General features: G+C 42.3%; 1 protein-coding gene across 1 annotated transcript in view; it reads left to right on the top strand.

Annotated features, from left to right (window-relative positions):
• LOC109864207 (GAS2-like protein pickled eggs) overlaps positions 1-15,372 on the top strand; it is a 45,305-nt gene extending 29,933 nt beyond the window's left edge. The window contains exons 4-8 of the mRNA XM_020445202.1: positions 6,210-6,411; positions 7,369-7,453; positions 7,654-8,050; positions 8,149-8,512; positions 13,005-15,372. Of these exons, the coding sequence (XP_020300791.1) occupies positions 6,210-6,411; positions 7,369-7,453; positions 7,654-8,050; positions 8,149-8,512; positions 13,005-13,939 (1,983 nt within the window). The 3' untranslated portion in view covers positions 13,940-15,372. The remainder of the gene's footprint in view (positions 1-6,209; positions 6,412-7,368; positions 7,454-7,653; positions 8,051-8,148; positions 8,513-13,004) is intronic.
• The last annotated feature ends 6,100 nt before the right edge of the window (positions 15,373-21,472 follow it).

Raw genomic sequence — 21,472 nt, 5'->3', positions numbered from 1 at the left:
TACTTAAACACAGACGATGGCTGATTTACATAAAATGACCATACGACGAGAAACAAATACGACAACATTTATAAATCGCGAGTTTGCAAAACCTCGCTCGCAATTAAGTTTTAATGAAATTCTCCATTAGGCGCGCGACGATAATTATTGTTGCGCGACTCTCTCGGCGCACGCGAATCAGATCAACGAAATTCACGATGTTATCGCGAATTATTTTAACTTGGAATGCCGCGCCGCGCGCAATTCATTAGTACGCGCGCTGCGTGCGCGCGCAAAGATCTCTATCTGCATCCGATTTGCGCGCGGCCGAGAAAGTTGCTTTACGAGAATCGCGCGTTTTTCATCGCTCCGAGCGTACATCGCGCGGAGTCATTTCACGCACATAGCGAAAGAGCCCCGCGCGCGCGCGCGTCCAAAAAATTCTCTGTAACGCGACCGACAAGAGTGTGTCTTGATACGCGTAGGCGATACCCGCCTCGCCTCGCTCTTTTTCTCCCTCTCGTCTCAATCGCTCGTTCTCTTTAAACGAATACACCCGATAATAATCCGTATCGTTAGGTTGGGTTGTGTGTTACGTAAGCCGTGCGGCGGCCTTGCATTATAGCATCATAACCATTCATCCTGTCCGTTCACCTGCAATGCGCCACACAATTTGTCTCGAGCGAACGACATGTACTCTACAGATATGCCATACCAATATATAAATAATATACGGAGCGTTCTATCTTTGAGTTCTTTTTGAACTTGTACCGTGTGATTTCTAGATTTATGTAATCAGGAATATAAGTCAGGCAACGAATAATAGATATATATCTTGTTGAAAATTTGAAAAGAATTTCTAGATCTTACAAAAAGAACAAGTTTTCCTCAAACTATAAAACGATAAAGAGGAGAGATCAAGATTTAACGAAAGAGAGACTGAGAAAGAGAGAGAGAGAGAGAGAGAGAGAGAGCTACTTAGAACAAGAAATAAAGCGTCACTTTTGCGAAATAAGAATGAAATCGTTTAGTTTAATTCGAGATCTGTGGCGCATTCGCAAACCGGAAACGCGTAGCCTACAAACTCAGTAGCTCGTAGACAATTGGTCTGTCGCAAAACGGCCGAGGACAACAAAAAGAGGTCAGCAAGGAAGGAAGATTGCGTTCCGAGTCCCGATCAGCGATATTATCAGAAAACAATCGGAAAATTCGCGTCTATAAACGATCCGACCGAAGTAATGCGTATAATTAATCGATGTTTCTGCCGCGAAACGACTTTTAGGCGTTTGGTACGAGTGCTAATGTCGCCATTAGTCTCACTGGCATAACATTTGCCGGTTAAAAGGACAACAAGCCGGATCCCGGCTTGATAAACTCCCATAAATTTCGCCGCAGCGACGTGCGTTAACGGCCATTAGAAAATCGTCGTCGAACCGGTTGCGTTACCGTCATTGATACTTACGTTATTCTGTAATCAACCGAGTATCGTGTGTGTGTGTGTGTGTGTGTTATGCAAACGTCGCGTGTTGCACCGCGTTTATTATCGCCCGTTTTCGCATATACAACAGCACAATACAACATCTAATGACAATCTCACTATTTTATAAAGATGAATGAATCTCGTCAGACTTGTCGACGAGAGTCCTCAATCGAAGAGAGAAACATTACGGCAAATTGCTGAATCACACACCGTCGACGAAAAAAAATTTCTCTAAGTGTGTACGCTTGTGAAAAAAAAATTATTTTCGTCTCTCGCGTCTAAACTTTCATCTATTACAATCTAGGCGAAGAGTTGACAGCCTATGATTTGGTTCTTGATATAGCGGCAATTTTCTCCGTTCCTTTATAGAAGGTAGCTATTTCTTCCTTGGTTTCGACTTATCGCGCGATTAATGCGACACGTTAATGATACGCGAATGACGACGAGTTAATACTCCACATAATTGATTCTGAAAATAGCGTTCGGAGAAACGGGTTTTCTCTCTCTTTCTCTCTCTCTCTCTGCACGACACGGCCGCAGCGCGGAACGATAACGCAAACGACGAAGTAAATAAATTCGCGCCGAGCCCTTGCAGTGTGCTATTAGGGACGAGCCACCCATTGGTTGCGTCAAGACGTTTACGTCGTAAAGCCGGCGAAATTATGTCCCGTTAATGCGTCTCTTAATTGCAAACCGCCGCGCATGTTTACCGTCGATGTATCGGTTGCCGATGTCCGAATGCACATTTTTACGTTTCTTAATCCGTGCTCAATAAGCAAATTAACGTAGACGCGAAGATTTCAATAAATCTTCAAAAAAAATCACCGATATCTTTAATAATTTGCGTGAAAAATTTCTGACACTGTTACACTCGTGTGGCGCAATTCTCGATATATGATCCTTCGTGCCGTATTAAAGTTTTATTAATTATTGAGAACGAGCGGTATGCGACGGGCGATGCGACTGGATTCGTTAATCGACGGCGCGACCTGATTAAATATTTGGAAGGAGAGGCGACGTGACGTAAGTGGAAGCTCACGATCGACGTCAACCGGAACGCCCTCGGAATTTGCAATGGGACGCTCATTCGCGATGATTTACCGAGGCATTTCGTTCTTTTTTTTTTTTTTTCACGAAGACCTCGTGGTGTTTTACGTTTTTTTTTTTTTTTTTTTCAAGCGTCGAGGTTTTTAATTCTACTTTATGTTACTCGCGATTGAAATTTGATTTGCGATATTCGACGCGCTTGGTGTGAAGAGTACTTATAATGTACGCGGACTCTTTTTTAATACATAAAACAATTCGAGGACAAAATCGAGATCCGCGGTTATTTATGATAATTAGCAGAAGATAGAACTTTATCACACATATTTAGAAAATTATATTTGTACATACGTACAAACTTCTTCCATTAACATTACAATTGTTTAATGAGATATTTACAGCACAATGAGAGAATACGGTATTTGGCCACCGTAATATCCCTACGGATATTTCCCTCACGTTCGTTTCCAAGCCTTTTTATTTGCATCTAATACACAATACACGGCACGAATTTTCTCCGTAAAACTCGCAGCTGTGCAACCACGTGCGACGCGGCGTGTATGTCACAACTGTAATGCCGCGCGTTATGTCTTCGTCGTGAACACGCGCGACACAACGCTCGACACACCGGGTTATTTAACACCTGGAGGCACGACGCGGCTGAAAAACTCACTCAGTTGTGTCTTACATCATCGAGAAAATTCCTATCGTGACAGTCGCGCGCTCGCTAATTTATCGAGCGGTTCGTATAAATCGTTCCGCTGGAAAAGTGTCACCGCCAGGAAAACGCTGCATTCCGGTCGCGTGTCCATTTCGCAGCGGCCCGTGACCAAGAATTTCGCGTGATGGCGTGCGTTGTGTTACCAGCAATATTACAAACGCAAGAGGGGAAGGTTCCCGATAAATAAATTTCACGTCACGATTATCGAAAGGCCGCCGGAGGGCTTATGCGCACGCAATTGATACACCGAGTGATTTCAACTTTTTTTTTTTTTTTTTTTAAGTGCGAAAACTTTTCGGAGCGTGACGCAGATTGATAAAATTCCACGATGCGTTAAACGCAACTTCTCTCTTTGAACACGAAACTGATCTTACCCAATTGAATGTTTCTCCACACAGAATTGTTTTCCTTCACAGCGCGTCTATAAACCAAAGAAACACGCTTCCTCGGACAATTTGTTTGGTGTGTAAACGTTGAATTTCAAATAGTCGTAACTGATTGTAAATACATAAAAACAAGTGTGTGTGTATATGTGTACACGAAGCGGATCTGGGTCGCTTCTTATGAGCGACCGGTAGAACACGTTCTCGCTGTTAGATTGTGGATCTCCCATAGACACCCTGTATATTTAAGGTGATCCGACTCGCTGATAAAAGAGAGTGATCGATAGCGCGCGGCCAGTTTAACGGCCCGTCTTGGAGAACATTCCGATGTTCGAATTATCGCAAAGCGATTCAAACCGAAGCCGACTCACGAAGTTATCAATAAAGATAGTAATAAATAACTGATAAATGTTGTACGATGTGAAAATTAGCCGCAAGAGGGGCCCGGGTTGATTTCTCTCTCGCAAAATATGACTTAGAGAAAATAATTTAATAGCTAATATAAATTCAAGACGGGCGTGAGAGAAAAAGTCTATTGATAAGAAATATGTTAATAAAGGTCAAAATATTGGCCAAATAAAAACAGATAAAATTACATATTACATAGCTTCCACAAGGAAGTTATCTGCGAAGAGAATCCGGAGAGATATAACACTTTCACGTTTCGCCGCGTACCCCGCGGTAACTATTTATAATTAATTGCCAAGCGGATAAGTTTCTTCAATCATCGCGATACAGAAAAATAACAACGAGATATATAGAATATATCTTCGGTGCTGCCGGGGTCAAGAAACAAACCAAACACCCTCGGCGTCGTAAATCGCAACCTCGATGACTCGATAAGCGCGCGCGCGCGCGCGCATAAAAGCGCGATAAACTGTCGATCTTCCCGATCAACGATCATCGATATACTCCCGATACTAATGACCACTTCCGGCGCGCTCATTGATAAATGATCACATGAGTGGAGGCCACCTCGTGAACGCCAAAGGACACGTTGCATCGGCACGAGATTTGCGACCGCGATACCAAACCGACCCGGCCGCGATCAATACGAAGCGAAAGCGACCGCACACAGAACCGGGCGTCAGCTTGCGCGACACCACCGGATCGATCGATTTCGTCCAGCTTATCGCCCAATCCGATCGATAATGGAGGGAAGTCGCGATCGGCCGGTTGATCGTGTATCCACACGGCGGGCCGATAAATCGTCGGTGACGCCAACGGCGACGTCACTCGGACGGTGTCGAAGAATTGAATCGATCGGCGCGACGGTGCGAGGGCTCGTGTGTGCGCGCGTTACCAGGTCCATTACTTCTGCGTGTTGCAGCATTTTTACAATATAACGGGCACGTGTTAACAGACATCAGCTCTGTTTGTACAGGGAAATCTTGTGCAATTACTTTCTCAATCAATTTTTAACCATTGGTTTTGTTATCTATTGATATTTGTAAAAGTGAAAATATGTAGTTTCTAATTGGACCGATAAAAAAGTGACTCTATGATTTCAATAATGAAGATAACTATGTTGTTATGAAAACTTTAGTTTTGTTGTTTTCGAGATTTCATTTGTATTATGCTGTGAAAACATGAACGGTTGCGCAATTTTTTTGCAAACGAACAATTCTCTCATTATTTCAATGACAAAGAGGCGCGAAAGCCGTGCATTAATTCGACACGCTCTTGCCTATCTCTTCCTTCCAGTTGAACTCGCGCCGGCTCGAAATTTAATGTTTCGAAAGTTTTTGCTCGAGAAGTCGCGTTTCTGTCGGAAAGGTGAAACGCGGCTTGTTTCATAATAAGTAACGCTCCTTCAATTCTGAAGAATTGGGAACTTTAATGCGCGCAATTATCTCTGCTTTCTAACTCGAGCGCTTGCGAGGACAAGATTAGTCCCTTTCGCCGTGTTAACTCGGATAATCCGCCCTTTCCGAGATTTACCTTCATATGAGACTTTCGAATGCTTATAGTCTCAGAAACACAGAACGAAGAAACAATTGCAAGTGCCGAGAAATTTATAAACAAAACTTATTTTCCACTAATAATTTCTATCTTTTTATGTAAATTTTTTTCAACTTCAAAAATATTTATTTAAATATTTTTTATTTTCTCTCATTATATATATGTATATCGCGGCTTTCTCGCGAGGAAAAGTAAGATTTCCCGGCTACGGTAATTGATCTCACGACTTGGTTTCGTTCGGCGTGACTCAGCGTGCGACCGCCGCTGAAAGCGCCTCGAAATCGAGCAATTTTACCTGCGACCTTCTTAACAAAACGACGAACGCCCACCTGAAACTACTTCAGCGCGGCTTCCGAGAATTTCATTCCTACTAATTACTAGATGCGTTTTGTATTCTGCCGCCTTTCGGTTCTTTTCCACGAAATAATGTATCCGTCGAACCAGTCTCTGGTTTCGGCACAGATTCGTAAGAGAAACAACAAACGTACCCTGCGGTGTTTGTTGTTTCGAATTGAAGAACAGAATCTGCGTTGCAAATTAGAGAACGTGTTTTCGCCGACTGCGAGAAACGCAATGCTGAAAATAGCAACGAAAGGAAGTTAAAGTCGCGATTGATTTTTTTTTTTTTTTTTCATTTCAGGTTCGCGATATCGTAGAAGAGTGCACGTGCCCGACGCAGTTCCCCATGATTCACATCGCCGAGGGCAAGTATCGAATCGGCGATACCAAAGTCACAATTTACGTCCGAGTTCTGCGTAGTCACGTGATGGTACGCGTTGGAGGAGGATGGGACACTCTCAGTCACTATTTGGAGAAACACGATCCATGCAGATGCAAAAATTGTAAGTGACATCTCGCTCTTTTGTAATTGTGATTTTACATCAAACTTTTTTTTACAGCACTAGCACAACACAGGCGCGCGCTACGCGCACGTTATTATTGCTTTTATTTTAGCGTGTAGTGTGAGTGAACTTAACCTGTCACCACAATGACAGCTAATATATACGTCCTACAAACAATATAATACACATGATGTACATATGAGAGATGTCAGAAATAACGCATGAAAATCAAGCTCAAAAAATAAAAGAAAAAAGGGAGAATGAAAAAACAACACGTGACTAAAGTCACATGACAGGGACAAGAGTAAAACAAAGAATATTATATATATTATATATAATATTCTATATCTATATATAATACACACACACATACACATATCTATATATATACCATAATCACGTGACTAAAGTCAGTGACCTCGCCGCGGTCGCGCGGCCGAGGTCAGTGATCCCCCCTACCAAGGCCGCGCGCCCGAGGTCAATGCCCCGCCAAGGCCGCGCGGCCGAGGTCAGTGACCCCGCCAAGGCCGCGCGCCCGAGGTCAGTGACCCCGCCAAAGTCGCGCGGCAGAAGTCAGTGACATTACTGTAGTATGTATATAATACATATAATACAATATAAAGTATAATATTATAAATATATAATAAAGTATATGTATATATATAATATGTATTATTTAATGATATATATAATATAAATTACAGTCACGTTATTTTCACGTGTTGTTTTTCTACTCCTGTCACGTGACTTTAGTTACGTTTTTAATTTTCTCTACATATACGACGAACTGTCTCAAAATCGCTTTTCATTATTTACTCTCTCGATCTTACCGATTCGATTCGACTCGATCAACCAACCAACCAATCGGCAACGCGGAAAAGAGGCAACAATAGATGCGACACATTCGGCTCCAAACGCGCACTTCTAATCGTCTGTTTTTGTTGTTTGTTTTTCTAGCTCATCGTTCGATGGTCTCAGCGAAACTCATTCAGAAAGCCGGCGGATCCTTTGATCTGGGCAACGCGCAGGTGCATTACGAACGGTGAATATCTATATTTTTTATTTTAATTTTTTCATAAATGCTTGATCTTGTCGTGGCGAATTTACGGTCTGTACCTTCACACATCGTAACAATTCGCGGGTGTGGAAACGGAAGATATACTTCGTAGTATACTCGGTTGAGCACGACTCGGGTATAACGATCGACATCAATTCCGCAATAACGCTCGTTTCCACCTCCAGATCGTCACCTCCGAGAACCCGGCGAAGTTCCGCGTCGAGCGTCGGCTCGGTGCAGAATCTGCAATCGGCGCAGCTGCACGCACCACCCAGGAACATTTCCAGCAATCGCTCGCGATCGCCCACACCTCATCGACCGACGGCCGGAAGCAAGCAACAACAATCGAGCGAGGAGCGGAAGAAGCGCTCGAGGAGCCCTACGCCGCATAGAAAATTGCTGGCGAGTCCGAATCACCAGGCCGACTTGACGAAGCAGAGATCAAGGTCGCCGACGCCCAGAGCGAATCTGAGATCGCGAAGCCCGACGCCGCGCACTGAGCGAAAGAACACGGATTCAGCGAGAAGAAACGAGGAGGCGCGATCGCCAACGTATTACGGAAGATCGCAGGAAACCGGACGAGTAAGTTATAATTGTCGAAGACCAATAAATACTTAAATTAACGGAAAGATTTCAAGCAAATTCGCGCTTGTTCAATTCATCGACAATTTTTGCTTCAGGATAACGGCCTAAAAGTACCAGGAGAATTTACAAAACGATACATCGTGGAAGGCGGCGTGGCGCGCCGAGCCGTCGAAAAAGATGACACGCCCAAGTACGAACCGTCCATCTACAACTACAAGTGCAGCGAGGACTCGAGCGGCAGTCGCAGCCCGACACCAAGCAAGGAGGAACAACCGGCTATCGACACTTTTGGCAAAGACGCGAACACCCAAAAGTCGCCGCACGCCGAGGGGGAGCATTCGGACAATTGCAGCGAGGTGTCCGATGAGGGATATCGAAGTCTCGGGGCTGTCCAATCGTCCACCACCAACGGAAACTCCAACAGCACGCAGGGCTCGCCCACGGTTGCCGATTGTAAAAGTAAGTATATAGTACATGCCTACATTCTACATCGAGTTTAAACGAGTACCAGAGTGTCCTACATATATCGTGAATACTGTTGCCGACACAAATAACATCAACTATCGAATGTCGTTAAAGAAACGAGGATATGCTCGTTTGGTTGGCACAGCCGAGCAAGATCACTATCCTCTTAAATTTCCGTGACGCGGAACTAAATTGTCTATTGATAAGATCGCGATCTCCTTCGCAAAGATTGATAAAAAAAAAAGATCCACTATAAATATCGGTTTCTGTCTGTAAATATGGCGACGCGCCAATCGAATTCGAACGTCTGCGCGTTCGGACGCGCGCGTTCTTCGTCATTGGCGAGCGAGTCATCGAATTTAATAAGAGGAGAGACAAGAGCGCGCGGGGAGACGAGAACGTACGTCGTGCACGACGAACAAACGCGTATTGTGCGGCGAACGGCCGAGGCGATGTCGCGTGTCGAGGCTCCGGGACGAGAAAAAAAAAAAAAAAAAAAAAACTCGTTCCGATGCGAATCGAGAGATTAAATTCGATCACACAGCGACGAGAACGAGAGGAACGCGTCTCGTGCGTTTTGTGCGCGCGAAAATAGAGAGACCGAGAGATCGGAATTATTTAATACTCTACCGCGTGGCGCGTTTATCTGCGCCTGTCGATCTCGCGAGTATCGACAACGATGAATTAATTCGCTCGTTGAGACGGCGCTTTGTGCGACGGCTAGATATAAAGGCGATAAATTTTCTCTGTTCGAGAGAGCAAAGAAAAAGATAATAGAGAAAGTTGGTGTGAAAAAATACAAGATGATTAGAACAGAAATGCAAATGGGAGAAAAATCAAAATATCTTGCAAGTCGAGTGAGTTTTTGCGAAGTGTCTGCTTCTTAAAATGTCAAGTTGTTTTATACCTAAAAGTAAAATGCCACATAATTGTACAAGGATATAGCTAGCTGTTTCTATATTTATATTTCTTGTTTGTTCAATTATTTTATCTTTCCCATAACCTTTGCTACAACCATTTATAAATATCACGCACCTTAATGCGCATTTATTTAAAGCACAAAGAAGGTCAAGAGAAGATTTCATTAGATAAGACCACATGACAAAGTAATTCAAATATAATATCCCGATGTTATGTGCATGGTATTTTCTCACGTGATTTAAATTAGGATTTTCAATACCTCCGTTAAATCCGAGGAAATAATTTCGCAACAACTTGAAGATCCGAAAACCACGTTAAATTCTTTACGTTTAGAAGAGCGCAACGAGTTTGTTAAAGAGCAATCTTACGATCCTTTCATCCTTGCGATGAAAGTCTAGTTTGCATCTCTCTAGCCTGGTCGAACTGTCGCATAAATCCCGTTCGATTTACATACAATGTGCACAAATTATTAAGAATTTATACAAATCTACGCACACACGCGCGCCTTCGCCGCTCGAGTGTCTCGCATTAATTGCGCGACGTTGATCGTGGGATCGGCCCGGGATCGATTATCGATTCATCGAGACCGTTCTCGTCGTTCAAATGCGACAAAGAGATTTTCGATGCGGTAGCCCGCGCGCGTTCGTGCAAATTCTCCCCCGACTAATCGACATTTTGGACCACCCTCTTCGTCGACTATTAATAATTCAAAGTACACGCAGTCCGCGTGCGTTATATAAAATTGCGCTCCGCGCATGGGCCGGGCTGACATTTAGCCCGCGACTTGCAGCCGCGCGATTATGCGAAGGATCGCTCCCGAGCGTGGGCGATCTCCAACAACCTGTCCTCGGAACAATCGCCGCCAGTCGATCCTCGATAACACTCGTCGCACGCTCTCGCCTTGAACATACTCTCGCGCGTACTTACTCTCGGGGAGTATTTGACTCACTTGACGCATTGCCGCGAGTGGAAAAAGTTGCCGGTGGCCACAACGCTCGCGCCGCGCGAGCCACTTCGATCGGTCTATATAACTTTTGCTCGTAGCGAAACGGTTGCATTCTTGGTTTAACCCGGTAACATTTTTCACTCGGTGCGACGCGGAAATAACAACTTTTTTTCTTTCTAGAGAGAGAAACTAGACTTAACTCGACAACCCGTTTGCTCGAGTTAAGAAGTAACTGAGGATATATGTCACACGTAATATACACGTCTGTGTTTGTCATTGCTTTTTAAATTTCTTATTCGATTTTTGTTCGTTTAATTTACATGTTTATCTTCGTGAAGAATAATTGTCGGTTAAATTAATTATTCGCGCCCGTCTTGTTTGTTTCCGACAAAATGTCGAGATTATTATAGCTTAAGCTTTATTTTATTAAGATTTACGCGAAACCATCGCGGGCGTTCTCTGATACGTGACTCATTCATTTACATCGATATCTTTAATTTATGCGATGGCGCTAGAACGCGCGCGACGAAATATGCGCGCAATGCGCTCGTCAACACGTTCGCGATAATCGCGCGTTTCGATTTCGAAGGATGATGATCCGCGTCCAATCAGGCGATAAAATTTCTCTTCGCGTCACTCGGAAGAGTAAAAACAGAATTACGTCGCGCGCGATTAAGATCCGCGTCGGGTGACAACCGTGAAAGTGCATTAAGACCGTGGCGACCGAATCTTTCTTCGAACGCTTAAACACCGAGCTGATGAGACACTGTAGGAGGGAATTGAATCTGGCAGCGCGGTGCGCAATGTTTTTTGAACAGCGTAACAAATTGCGCGATTTCACTGGATTCTTTCCAGCGCTTCCGAGAGTATATTATTTGGTAATAATCAACGTAACACACACGGTAGTTCCATTGCGATGGTTTTCGCGAAAGGAGACTAATCCCGTTCGTTTCGCTTCTGCAAAAATAAAATCATCGATCTAATGATAAATGCGAAAAAAAAAAGGCTCAGAATTACATATAGATGAAGAAAAACGATAATATTCTCGTTACGAACCATAAACATTGCAAATTACGTGTACTCACATTTCTTACGCTATATAAAACGCCTTGCGCGATATCGAACCCAATATTAAGTGCGTTTAGTACGCGCGTCAACGCGCAAGTTTACCCGCAACAAATTCAATTCGTTATTCATTTGCGTAATTTTAATAACAAGTTCCAAGGACTCGTTAAATCGATGACGGCTGAATCCGGTTTGACCAGCAGCGTGTTACTAGGACGAGATCTCGAAATAGATTTTCGATTCCCGGATTTTAATTACTAGTTGCGCGAGTATATGTCTCTGCCGTAACTCCAGCAATCTCGAACCGGACGCGTTAATATTTATGCGACATTTTTTTCTACGTACACGTTCGAGTCTTATCGGGACGCGCTAAAAAAAAAAAATGCAACGCGCTATCGTGAACCCGATCGATTCTTCGAAGCTGACAAGGGTTAGCATTCAACGTGATCGGCGAGCCGTATTACGAGAATTTATTATTATTTTTTTTTTTTTTTTTTCAAGAGTCAGAGAGTGAAGAGGGTCTCCGACTGAGTGTCGTTTTCTCATTTACGTTTGTAAATTCCCGACGGAGAATACGCGAATGTCCATTCTCTCGCGCGTCTGGCATCGATACACGAATTTAAAAATCTAATTTCTCCTCTTCCGCGAATAATGGACTTTCTCTGTAGTTTTAGTGCACGTGGGTGCGTGCAAAATGCGCGAAAACAAAATGTGGGACGACGTCATGCAACGCAGTGACATCAAGCTAATCGAAAAGTCGATATTTTCATTACGAGTTTGTATAGCAACTTGTGCACAGCAACGTATTTAGAAGTTTTAAAACCAGAGAACGAGGATATATGTATTGGATTTTAATGTCAAATTCTCTCTTGCATAAAAACAACCGCAACATCTCCAAAATATTTAATTTTCACGATTTTAACGCGATTTTAATCGATTTAAATTGTAAATTTTATATGATGCGAAGAATAATTTTATTTATGCTGGTATAATTGATAAATATTCTATTTAAAAGTGTCTTGATAAAAATAAAAAAAAAAAACCAAAGACTTGATCGTACGTCAGAGCTCGTTCTTTCACCTCGCCTACGCTAAATGTGCTAAGCGCCGCGGTGGAACCGACCGATTCAGTGATCGTCGATTTTTTTTTTTTCCCCCCCCCCGATTTTAAGTCACACGTGTTTGCGAAAGTTGACTTGCGGTTGCGGTAAAAAAAGAAAAAAAAAGAAAAAAAAAGAATTGGCCCGACTTCAAATATTACTCGTGGTCGAAAACGTCTCCGCATCAACATGTTAATGGGCCATCACGCGGAAATGACGAGATTGAAACGATAACGACTCGTAAAACAATTCGCTTATGTAATCTCGGTGGTTTCTAGTTGTCGGAAATGACAGGAACGGACGCGCCGTCGTATGATGTTTCCACAAATGCTGTCCCGCACTTGTGGTTAATTTGATGAGCTACCTTATTTTCATAAATATTCAACAATCACAACTGATTCTTTTATTCGGATTCGGTGTAAACGCGCGTCTTTCTTCTTGTTCTCTTTTTTTAGAGCAACCTTCAAAGACAGAGCCCGAGGAACGATCTGGCGTGGAGACCGACAGCATCGAGACCGGATTGCGCAAGGTAGTACGAAAGGACAGACTGGCGAGTCCTCTACGAGTTTCCTCCCCATCCCGGAGCGTGGCGTCTTCAACGGGAGAGCGGACTCCTCGTGCCTCTTCCGTTGTGCGAGAAAACAGTAATCTATCGAAAGCGTCGTCCGGCAGCAAGACGCCCAAGGACAGCAGTCCGGAAGGCAGTCCGCTGAGCCGAGGAAATTCAGCGATTCGCAAGAGCAACACGACTTATGGAACTCTGCGAAAATCAATGGCGACCGGGAGTCTCAGCAAGGCATCGTCGCCAATACCTTTGTCCAGGCCTTCCAAATCGTCCGTCAGTGGCAGCGCCACGTGGAACGGTCGTCAGACCAGACGGCGTGCCAGCATTCAGACGGACACATTTCTAGATCCAAAGTCAACGCCGGCCACGTGCGCTACGACGCCAAGTTTCTCACGCAAGAGTCCGGGTAGGCAGAGTTTGCAGTCCCGACCGAATGGCATTCAATACGATAGAAACGGCAGAAGGATTCGAGCGCCCATTGCGGATACCGGTTCCCTCCAGTCGTCGCCCACCAAAGTGACAAATCCGCTACTCGATCAGATCTTGCAGAAGTTGGGCGATTTGAAAGACGAGCGCGAAATGGTACAGAAATTGCAAGGCCTTCTGAAAGATTACCAGACCGGCACGAGCGATGACGACGCCGCGAACATGGACCTGGCCAAGGTGTGGGTGGACAGTAACGGAGCTATGACTGTGCCTCAAGATGTTCAGGTATCGGTCACACCCAGGAAGGATCCGAAACCGCAGGAAGGATGTTCAAGGATACCGGTGCCCCGCGCCGTCTCCTACAAGAGACCCATGTCTGTGGCGTCAGACAGTATTTGAAGATGATTCTTCCCCTCGGGCTGAGTCTCGACGACGATCGAGGTGTGTGTAGATCCAGTATGTAGTCTTCATGTATCAAGGCTAACTTAGACTGACCGGAGGGTCAGCGCTGAGGTCAAACAGACGTGTAATCACATCTTTTGCCGCGCTTGGGATTCTGATTCGATTTTAGATAGATCGGACGTCTTATGATCATAATGAAATAAAAATTTGACGAGTTCAAATAATCGCGTGAATGTTTGCAAATTTTCGAATCTCATTGCGTCGTAAATATATTATTAATAAATAAGCTTTGTCTCGTTTAAATATTTGTTTTATTGTCGACTTTATCGTAACTATATACACAAATAGCTCGACATTCATTGCTTTCTATTTCTACTCGCCTACGCCTTCAAACAACCGTCATCGTGTAGATCGAAGACGTCCGACTCGGAGAGTAACTTAACGGGCCTTAACGGTACGGGGTCAATCAGTTAGTAGCTCTTAGTAGTCACGTATCGGGGTGGTGCTTAGATGGTGCTGAAAAACGAGATAACATTTACTACAGAGAGCGAAGAAAGAAGAAAGAGAGAGAGAGAGAACGTGAATAGAATAGAAAATTTGTATCCTCTCTGTTTTTAATTATTTGACGCGATATCAAAAGTGGACAATTGGCGGCGAGTCTCTCTAATAGAAAACATCTCATCTACAAAGATTTTTAATATTTTACACTTCTTTTTTTCTTAAAATAAAACTTTGAAATCTGAAATCCATTATTTTGATGAGTTTAATTGTCTAGTGCTAAATCATAAATTTTCCACGAATCTTAATCAAAATAAATTCATTACGAAAAACATCTACGATAAATTATTTATTATACAATATTATCTATTTCTCTTAAAGTTGCATCTTATTAAAGATGATTTATTTACGACCTCGCTTCGAGAGAAAGAGAGAGAGAGAGAGAGAAAGAAAATGAAAGGGAACGGCAAACGTAGAGAATTTTGATTAGACATTGAGGATTGAGCAAGAACGAAAGGATCCCACTCAGATCTGTAAAAAAAAAAAAAAGAAAATTAAACCAACTCCCCTTCCCCCGCCAAAACAATATACAAAACAGACTGCATTATGTAGATAGATGACACGTGTCGTCAAACAAATGCCATTCCAGTGTTTAACTGTTTTTTATACCAAACGCGAGAGTAGCGCCAATTTTTGTACCAAGTGTCTTAGTAACGAAATAAGGCGGAGAGAAGAGAAATTTATTTTGTCGAAACGGAAAGAAGAATATTTTCTAGTATCGTGTGATGTACAACATACGATCACACGTGTGCGCAACGGTCGCGAGTAGAAAAATTATTTCCGATATTCGCGAAAACTGATAATGCTATCGATTCTTTTCTCCGTTCGTTTTTCTATCCGTCGTCGGGGAGCTTTCGAAAAAAAAAAAAAAACGTCTTCTTTAATCGTTCGCTATAGACATACATACGTTATACGTCGATCACATAGAAAATACCCGAGAGTCGAGGCGAATCTCTCCGATATAGCGGGGATTAGCCGCGATGGACTCGGGCCGTCTTGCCTTATCCGGAATTCGAACGATTTCCTGTGTCTCATCAATGACCTCTCTCGTATTTTCTACACACTCATACATACGTTGCCTGTAAATAATTTTTCGCGAGCAATATTTCAAAACAAAAACAAAAAAAGAGAAAACATCCTTTCCTCGGTATTATTTTACAGTTAAAATTCAATTGATCTCTAGTCTATGGCGGCCATGATGTGTATCGCTCAGTTCGCTTCGAAAGGATTCGCGATGATGTTTTAAATAGATTTATATCCGTACGCATATAAACCAGGATGGTTTTGAGAAAATTCCGGGCCTGGAATTCGGTGCTGCAGGGCGTTCATCATTTGTAAATAAAATGAATACGTTGTTAGAAAAACATATCTTCGTTTTTACTGTGTAAAATTTTTTAATAAGTTAAGCTAATAAGTTGACTTAACCCTTTTCGCTAATCATCGTCGCGATTAACACGGGTTATTTGTTACGCCTCGTTAGTTTACCAATAAGATATGTATTTTTATATTTCAAGTTCTCGTCGTTATACATATAGGAGGACATTATATAGTATAGCGTTTCTCGAAGACTATGACAATGAAAGTAATCAATGTTACGTGAACAAATGTTTATCTCACTTTGTCTGACGCAAGAGCGAGAATTTTTCTCACTTCCTTCGGGAACAATTTCATATTCAGGGGAATAAAAAATATCTCAAAATATTATTGAACAAACACACGCGAAGCAACAATAAAAAAAAAAAAAAAAAAAAAAACAATTGTTCACGTATTGAAAAATGGATGGTAATGCAGCGCGTCATAGTAAAATTGCGAATATCCACATATTTGATAAAAAAAAAAAAAAAAAAAAAAAAAAAANGGGGAATAAAAAATATCTCAAAATATTATTGAACAAACACACGCGAAGCAACAATAAAAAAAAAAAAAAAAAAAAAAACAATTGTTCACGTATTGGGTGATTAAGGATAAGGATAAAAAAAAAAAAAAAACAGACAATCTCATAGTTTGCGATAAAAAAAAAAAAAAAAAAAAAAAGAAAAAAAACCGATCGTTCTCCTCGTGTTCTTGCAAAACTTGCGTTCAGCTTTTCTTCAACGAGCACACAGAATCATACCACAGAACGATCCTAATAGCAAAAGTTAAGAAAGAGATTAGTTTCTTTCGCTCTCGAAATTATCGCACGATAATTTCGAGATTACATGTCGCTAATCTTTAAACCTTCTAAGCTTTTGTAATCCCCAACGATATATCACGGCCGTGCGTTAATGATTAAGCAATACCGACATATTAATATTATTATTGCAACTATTGCTACGAAGATCACGATGATTACTATTATTATTATTATTATTATTACGATTATTATCGTCTGAAAGATAATAAAGATTAATTGCTACAATTATTATACGCAATGTTGCCTATGTTACGTTATCATTTTATCTACGACAAGTTGTAAATTGACCAAAAAACATTATAAAAAGATTAATAAAAGGCCTTAACAAAAAAAAAATCATCGATTGTGTTGTTGTTTATTTCAATTTCCCGTCACTTCACAAATTTTTCTTGAACCTTTGTTCAAAATAATTAAGTATGTTAAATATCAAAACACACGCAGAAAACTTCGTCGTATATTTTCCGGGTTTTTTTCCACGCGATGACGCCGAGAAAATACGCGGTGCCCGTTATGAGGTCCGGTACCACACGAACGAGCGACCTTGCCGCGTATATGGCGAGACGGCGGTTCTCCTCAAGAGTACCAACAACAACAACAACACACACTCGTAACTAACACTAGTGTGCAATATGTGAGTGCGTGCCTCTCCTCAGACTCGTACAAATCTCGGACGGAGACCATTTTTGAAACGTCCAGCCGTCGCGCGCGAGATTTACGATCGGCCGTAGTAGTAGCCTCGATAATAACAGCGACGATTGTGCCAGAGTTTATATAAGCATTAGCATAGAAGTGTCGCGCACAATCATGCGTATTATCCAATGAGAGGATTCCTCTCCTCATCATTTCTACAAATGATTCCCAAGTCAAATTTTGAAACTAAGAGAATTGTGTGTCGAATATAACGCGAAGGAAAACCCAATATGACTTGTCAACACGCGCGAGTTCAACAATCGTCTCTTTTCCTCACGATCAAAGTCTTTGGTATTCGGTATTCGTGTTTTTTGCTTTTGGTCGTAATAACGTCGCGCGGTGAAAGTACTCCCACGCTCCCACGCCGATGACCTTACCTCATCCGAATTTGCGCCACGATTTTATTGCCGACGAACACGCGGATTGCGTATAAATAGAACGCGCCGTTCACGTGCGCGCATCCCGACGCTAAAGGAGAATTATTTACGCGACGACGCGTGTAAGCAAATCTTAATTCTCTTAACAAGAAAGTATAGCCCGTGTATTCCTCGCGCACGCCTCATATCCATACACACGCGCACTTTGCATAAAAATAAAAAAATTTGAAAAAAAGAACGTCCTCGTCCTAGCATTAAGAAAAATAATTTTTCTTATAATATTGTACAAGATATGTGCGATAAAAAATTATAGATGTTTAAAATTTGGAGAAAAAAAAGAAACTTGGCAAGGACTTGCTACTTAATTTGCTGTTAAATATACAAATTAAATTTAAACGAGATAGCGCGCGAACAAAATAAATTTATCTCTATTCTATCTATACAGAGATAAGATTGCGAATAATATTTATGCAAATGCAAGCGGTGCGTTTAGTGGCAATATACAATATAAACGTAACAAGTACACATCTGGATACGGATATGCTAAATATGTGATGCTGTCTGAATTGATTTGTCACGCCGCATCTTATTGTGCCATCTGTGCGGCAAAGGACACGAACGTAATGCGTAGTCCACGAAGCCGCTAATGACGCGTATGACCGCTGTCTCTCGTCGCGTTAAATTTATACGATTAGTTATCCGATAAATAATTGGACGTGGGCGGAACAGGTAGACTTAAAGTACGAGCGACGCATATTAATGTTGCGACTTTGAATATTTTACGTAACGGACCGGGCATCCGTTGAGAATCCGAACACTTGCGATTTCGGTAAATGACATAATCGAAGGTGACTATGTGTCTGTCGGTATCTTTTAGCTCATCGACGAGTCGCTCTTTTGTTTATTCAATAAAAGTTTTCGTTTTGACTTACGTAACGCGCTGTGAATGATGAGACGATTAAAAAATTATCTGCACAGAATCATCCACATCTATAATTTATATAATCGATCTATCGCTTCGTTACCGCAGAAATCTACGAGTCATGATTCAGAGAAACGACACCTTAATTTTAGACCCGAAGTCTGAGATTCTCGGAACTTTTCTTCTGCATATATTTTATATAAATCTTATAAAAGGATATTCTTTTTCTTATTTGAAAAACAAATAATAAAGATTAAAAAAAACGATAAAATTTTGAAATATAGCACAGATCTTCGTAATTCTTAATTTTACAAGAGAGTCGGTGATTCTCGTTAAAACGAGAGATAGAAATTGGAAAGCGCGAGATTAGAAAAGTTCACAAGTCTCTCAATGATGTTTATTTTGCGTTTGCATGAAACTTCATTAAGAAGTGAAATCTCCGCGCCTAAGTAGCCGATCGTACATTCATCAAATTTGATAGGAAAGGCGTTTCGAACGCGGTAATAGTTCACAAGAAGAATCTAAAAGACCGGCGGCAATCCGGTCGAAAATCGTTAGAGCCACACGCAAACTTCAATCGGTTTGATATCCCTTCCGGCCCGATTTCGAAAGTCGGAATTTTATTTCGCACACGAGCGATTATTATAGATTTTTTTTTTCCCCTCGATCAAAACCGCAGAATTGAGAGAATTCGATATTCTTATCGATTCGAATAATGAGATTTGGACGAAAGTAACGGAAAGTAACGGAAATTGATCAAGCGTATATGGCAGCCGTCATCTTTTTGCGAACCGTCTCTGCCCGCGCAATGTATACACGGAAGCTTCATTATCTTACGCGCGTTTTCCTATTTATCTATCCACGACGGCGAGATTACGCGATTACGCAGCGAATAACATTAAGATCTTCATCATTCGCCGACTAATCGAATCCAATAGACAACGGCTGCTTTCCGAGACGCTTTTGCCCGGAGTGATTCTCGGCTGGCCTCGTGGGCGGCACGCAGGTGCCTCCGGGTTCTGCCGGAGAGTGCGTAGGTACTATCTTACGCCCACCTGATGCCTGGTGCTCACCACGGTCCAGTAACGACTGGATATACCGGCTCAAACACGCTCAAGTTCCTTCTCGCTCGCTTTCTTGCCACTTTAAACGCTGGAACTTGTCAATATAATATCCCAAAGCAAATGTAAGCGAGTCGAGGCGATTGCACAGTGCCGATAAAAAAAATAAAAAAAAAAAAAATGTGCGTGTTGTCAAACACGCGGCGGCTCGCTAATTACCAGCGAAAACGAAATTTGTATTCCCGGCAAAACATTTGCGGCGATTTCTTGCAAAATTGCGCAAACAACACGTGTTTCGCGAAAATGGATCTCCACTTAGTACCTGACCCTCCTTACTTTGCGAATTTATTCCTTACGCGATGTTTACGAGCCACTTCGTCTCGTCTCGTACCGCAGTTAAGAATCATGGCTTCGGAAACGAGAAAACAAGCGAAACAGTTTCTCGCGCAGCTCTTACGCTCGCGCATGAAATTCACGCTTGAAATTACATAAAAGAAACTCGTAAAATATGTCTCGAAAAGTTATTAGGGAAAGATACTTCAGATCATTTTCAACAAAGATGATCAAAATAACACCATCGTTCTTTTTGTAAACAATCAAATTGTATATAAATTCTCAAAAATGTAAAAGAATTTAAAATTATCATAAAAACTAAAATACAAATGACAGTAAAAAAAACGAGATAAGCTCGATAGAAGTCGAGTACAAAGAGGATTGCGAGGTTAAGAGAGAAAAAAAAATCGCAAAAGACGTGCTCGCGTTCTTTCGTTCCGGAGCTCGTTGCGGTGAGTCCGGCTTAAAAGGGACTCCATCGGAGCGTCGTAGGTCTTCGAGCAGCGGCCTCTTGTCTCTCGAAGTAATCGACTTTCCTGCACACGAATCGAACTTTCTAGAGGAGGCAACCGTGGCACGATTCTCTTCGGCCTATTATCATGTAAAGTCGATTAACAGCCGGTCGTTGACTTAGCTGCGCTCTCGAACAGACACAACTCTTCCACCGCCACGACCTTTCGCGAGCGAAAAAATTCACCGCTCGGAAAATTTCCCGCGGAAAATGTAGCGTGTCGGCGTTGTTATTATAACGGTAAAATTCTACACATCGAACGGTCCAAGTTTCATTATAACGATCGTCGCGCGTGGAAGAAACACGCGCGTCGTTGGCGCGCAAAGAAAATTTCGCGTGTAAAATTGTCATTAACGTAATTGCAGCGCGGGAAATCTCACGTGAAAAATCATCGTTAGCGCGTCGAATATAGGACGAGAGATTTATTTGCGCGCGCGCGCGCGTGACCTCCGCACGTGCACGAGGGAAAATCAGCGATAGAAAAACATCGGGTCCGCCGGAAAATCGTTTTTGCACACACGGAATCGCGGGAGTTGGCAATAAGCAGGAATATCGGCGGTGGGAAATGACACTGTTGTGTACGTACCACGATCACGAGAGTGTAATACTTACCTCGAAACGCCAGATGTGGTACATCGGCTCGGACAGATATCGAAAAGCATGGAATATGCAAATCGCGGGAACGGAACGCGACGGCAAAACGGTGTTGTTGTATAGTTGTTGCGGCGAAAAATCACGTGAGCCCGTTGCGGAACCCTCTGGGAAAATCAGCGACAAGCGAAGAAGTGAAAAAAGATGGAAAATCAAGAAAAAACAAGAAATGCTCTAACATCACAAAGATGAGAAAACTATTTCGACTAACAACTTAATAGTTTAGCGCAAAAAAAAAAAAATATAGAAAATGT

This window comes from Pseudomyrmex gracilis, unplaced genomic scaffold (genome assembly GCF_002006095.1).
Source record: "Pseudomyrmex gracilis isolate BER0280 unplaced genomic scaffold, ASM200609v1 scaffold_18, whole genome shotgun sequence".
NCBI classification, from domain to species: Eukaryota; Metazoa; Arthropoda; class Insecta; order Hymenoptera; family Formicidae; genus Pseudomyrmex; species Pseudomyrmex gracilis.
This window is presented reverse-complemented; position numbering and strand designations above follow the sequence as displayed.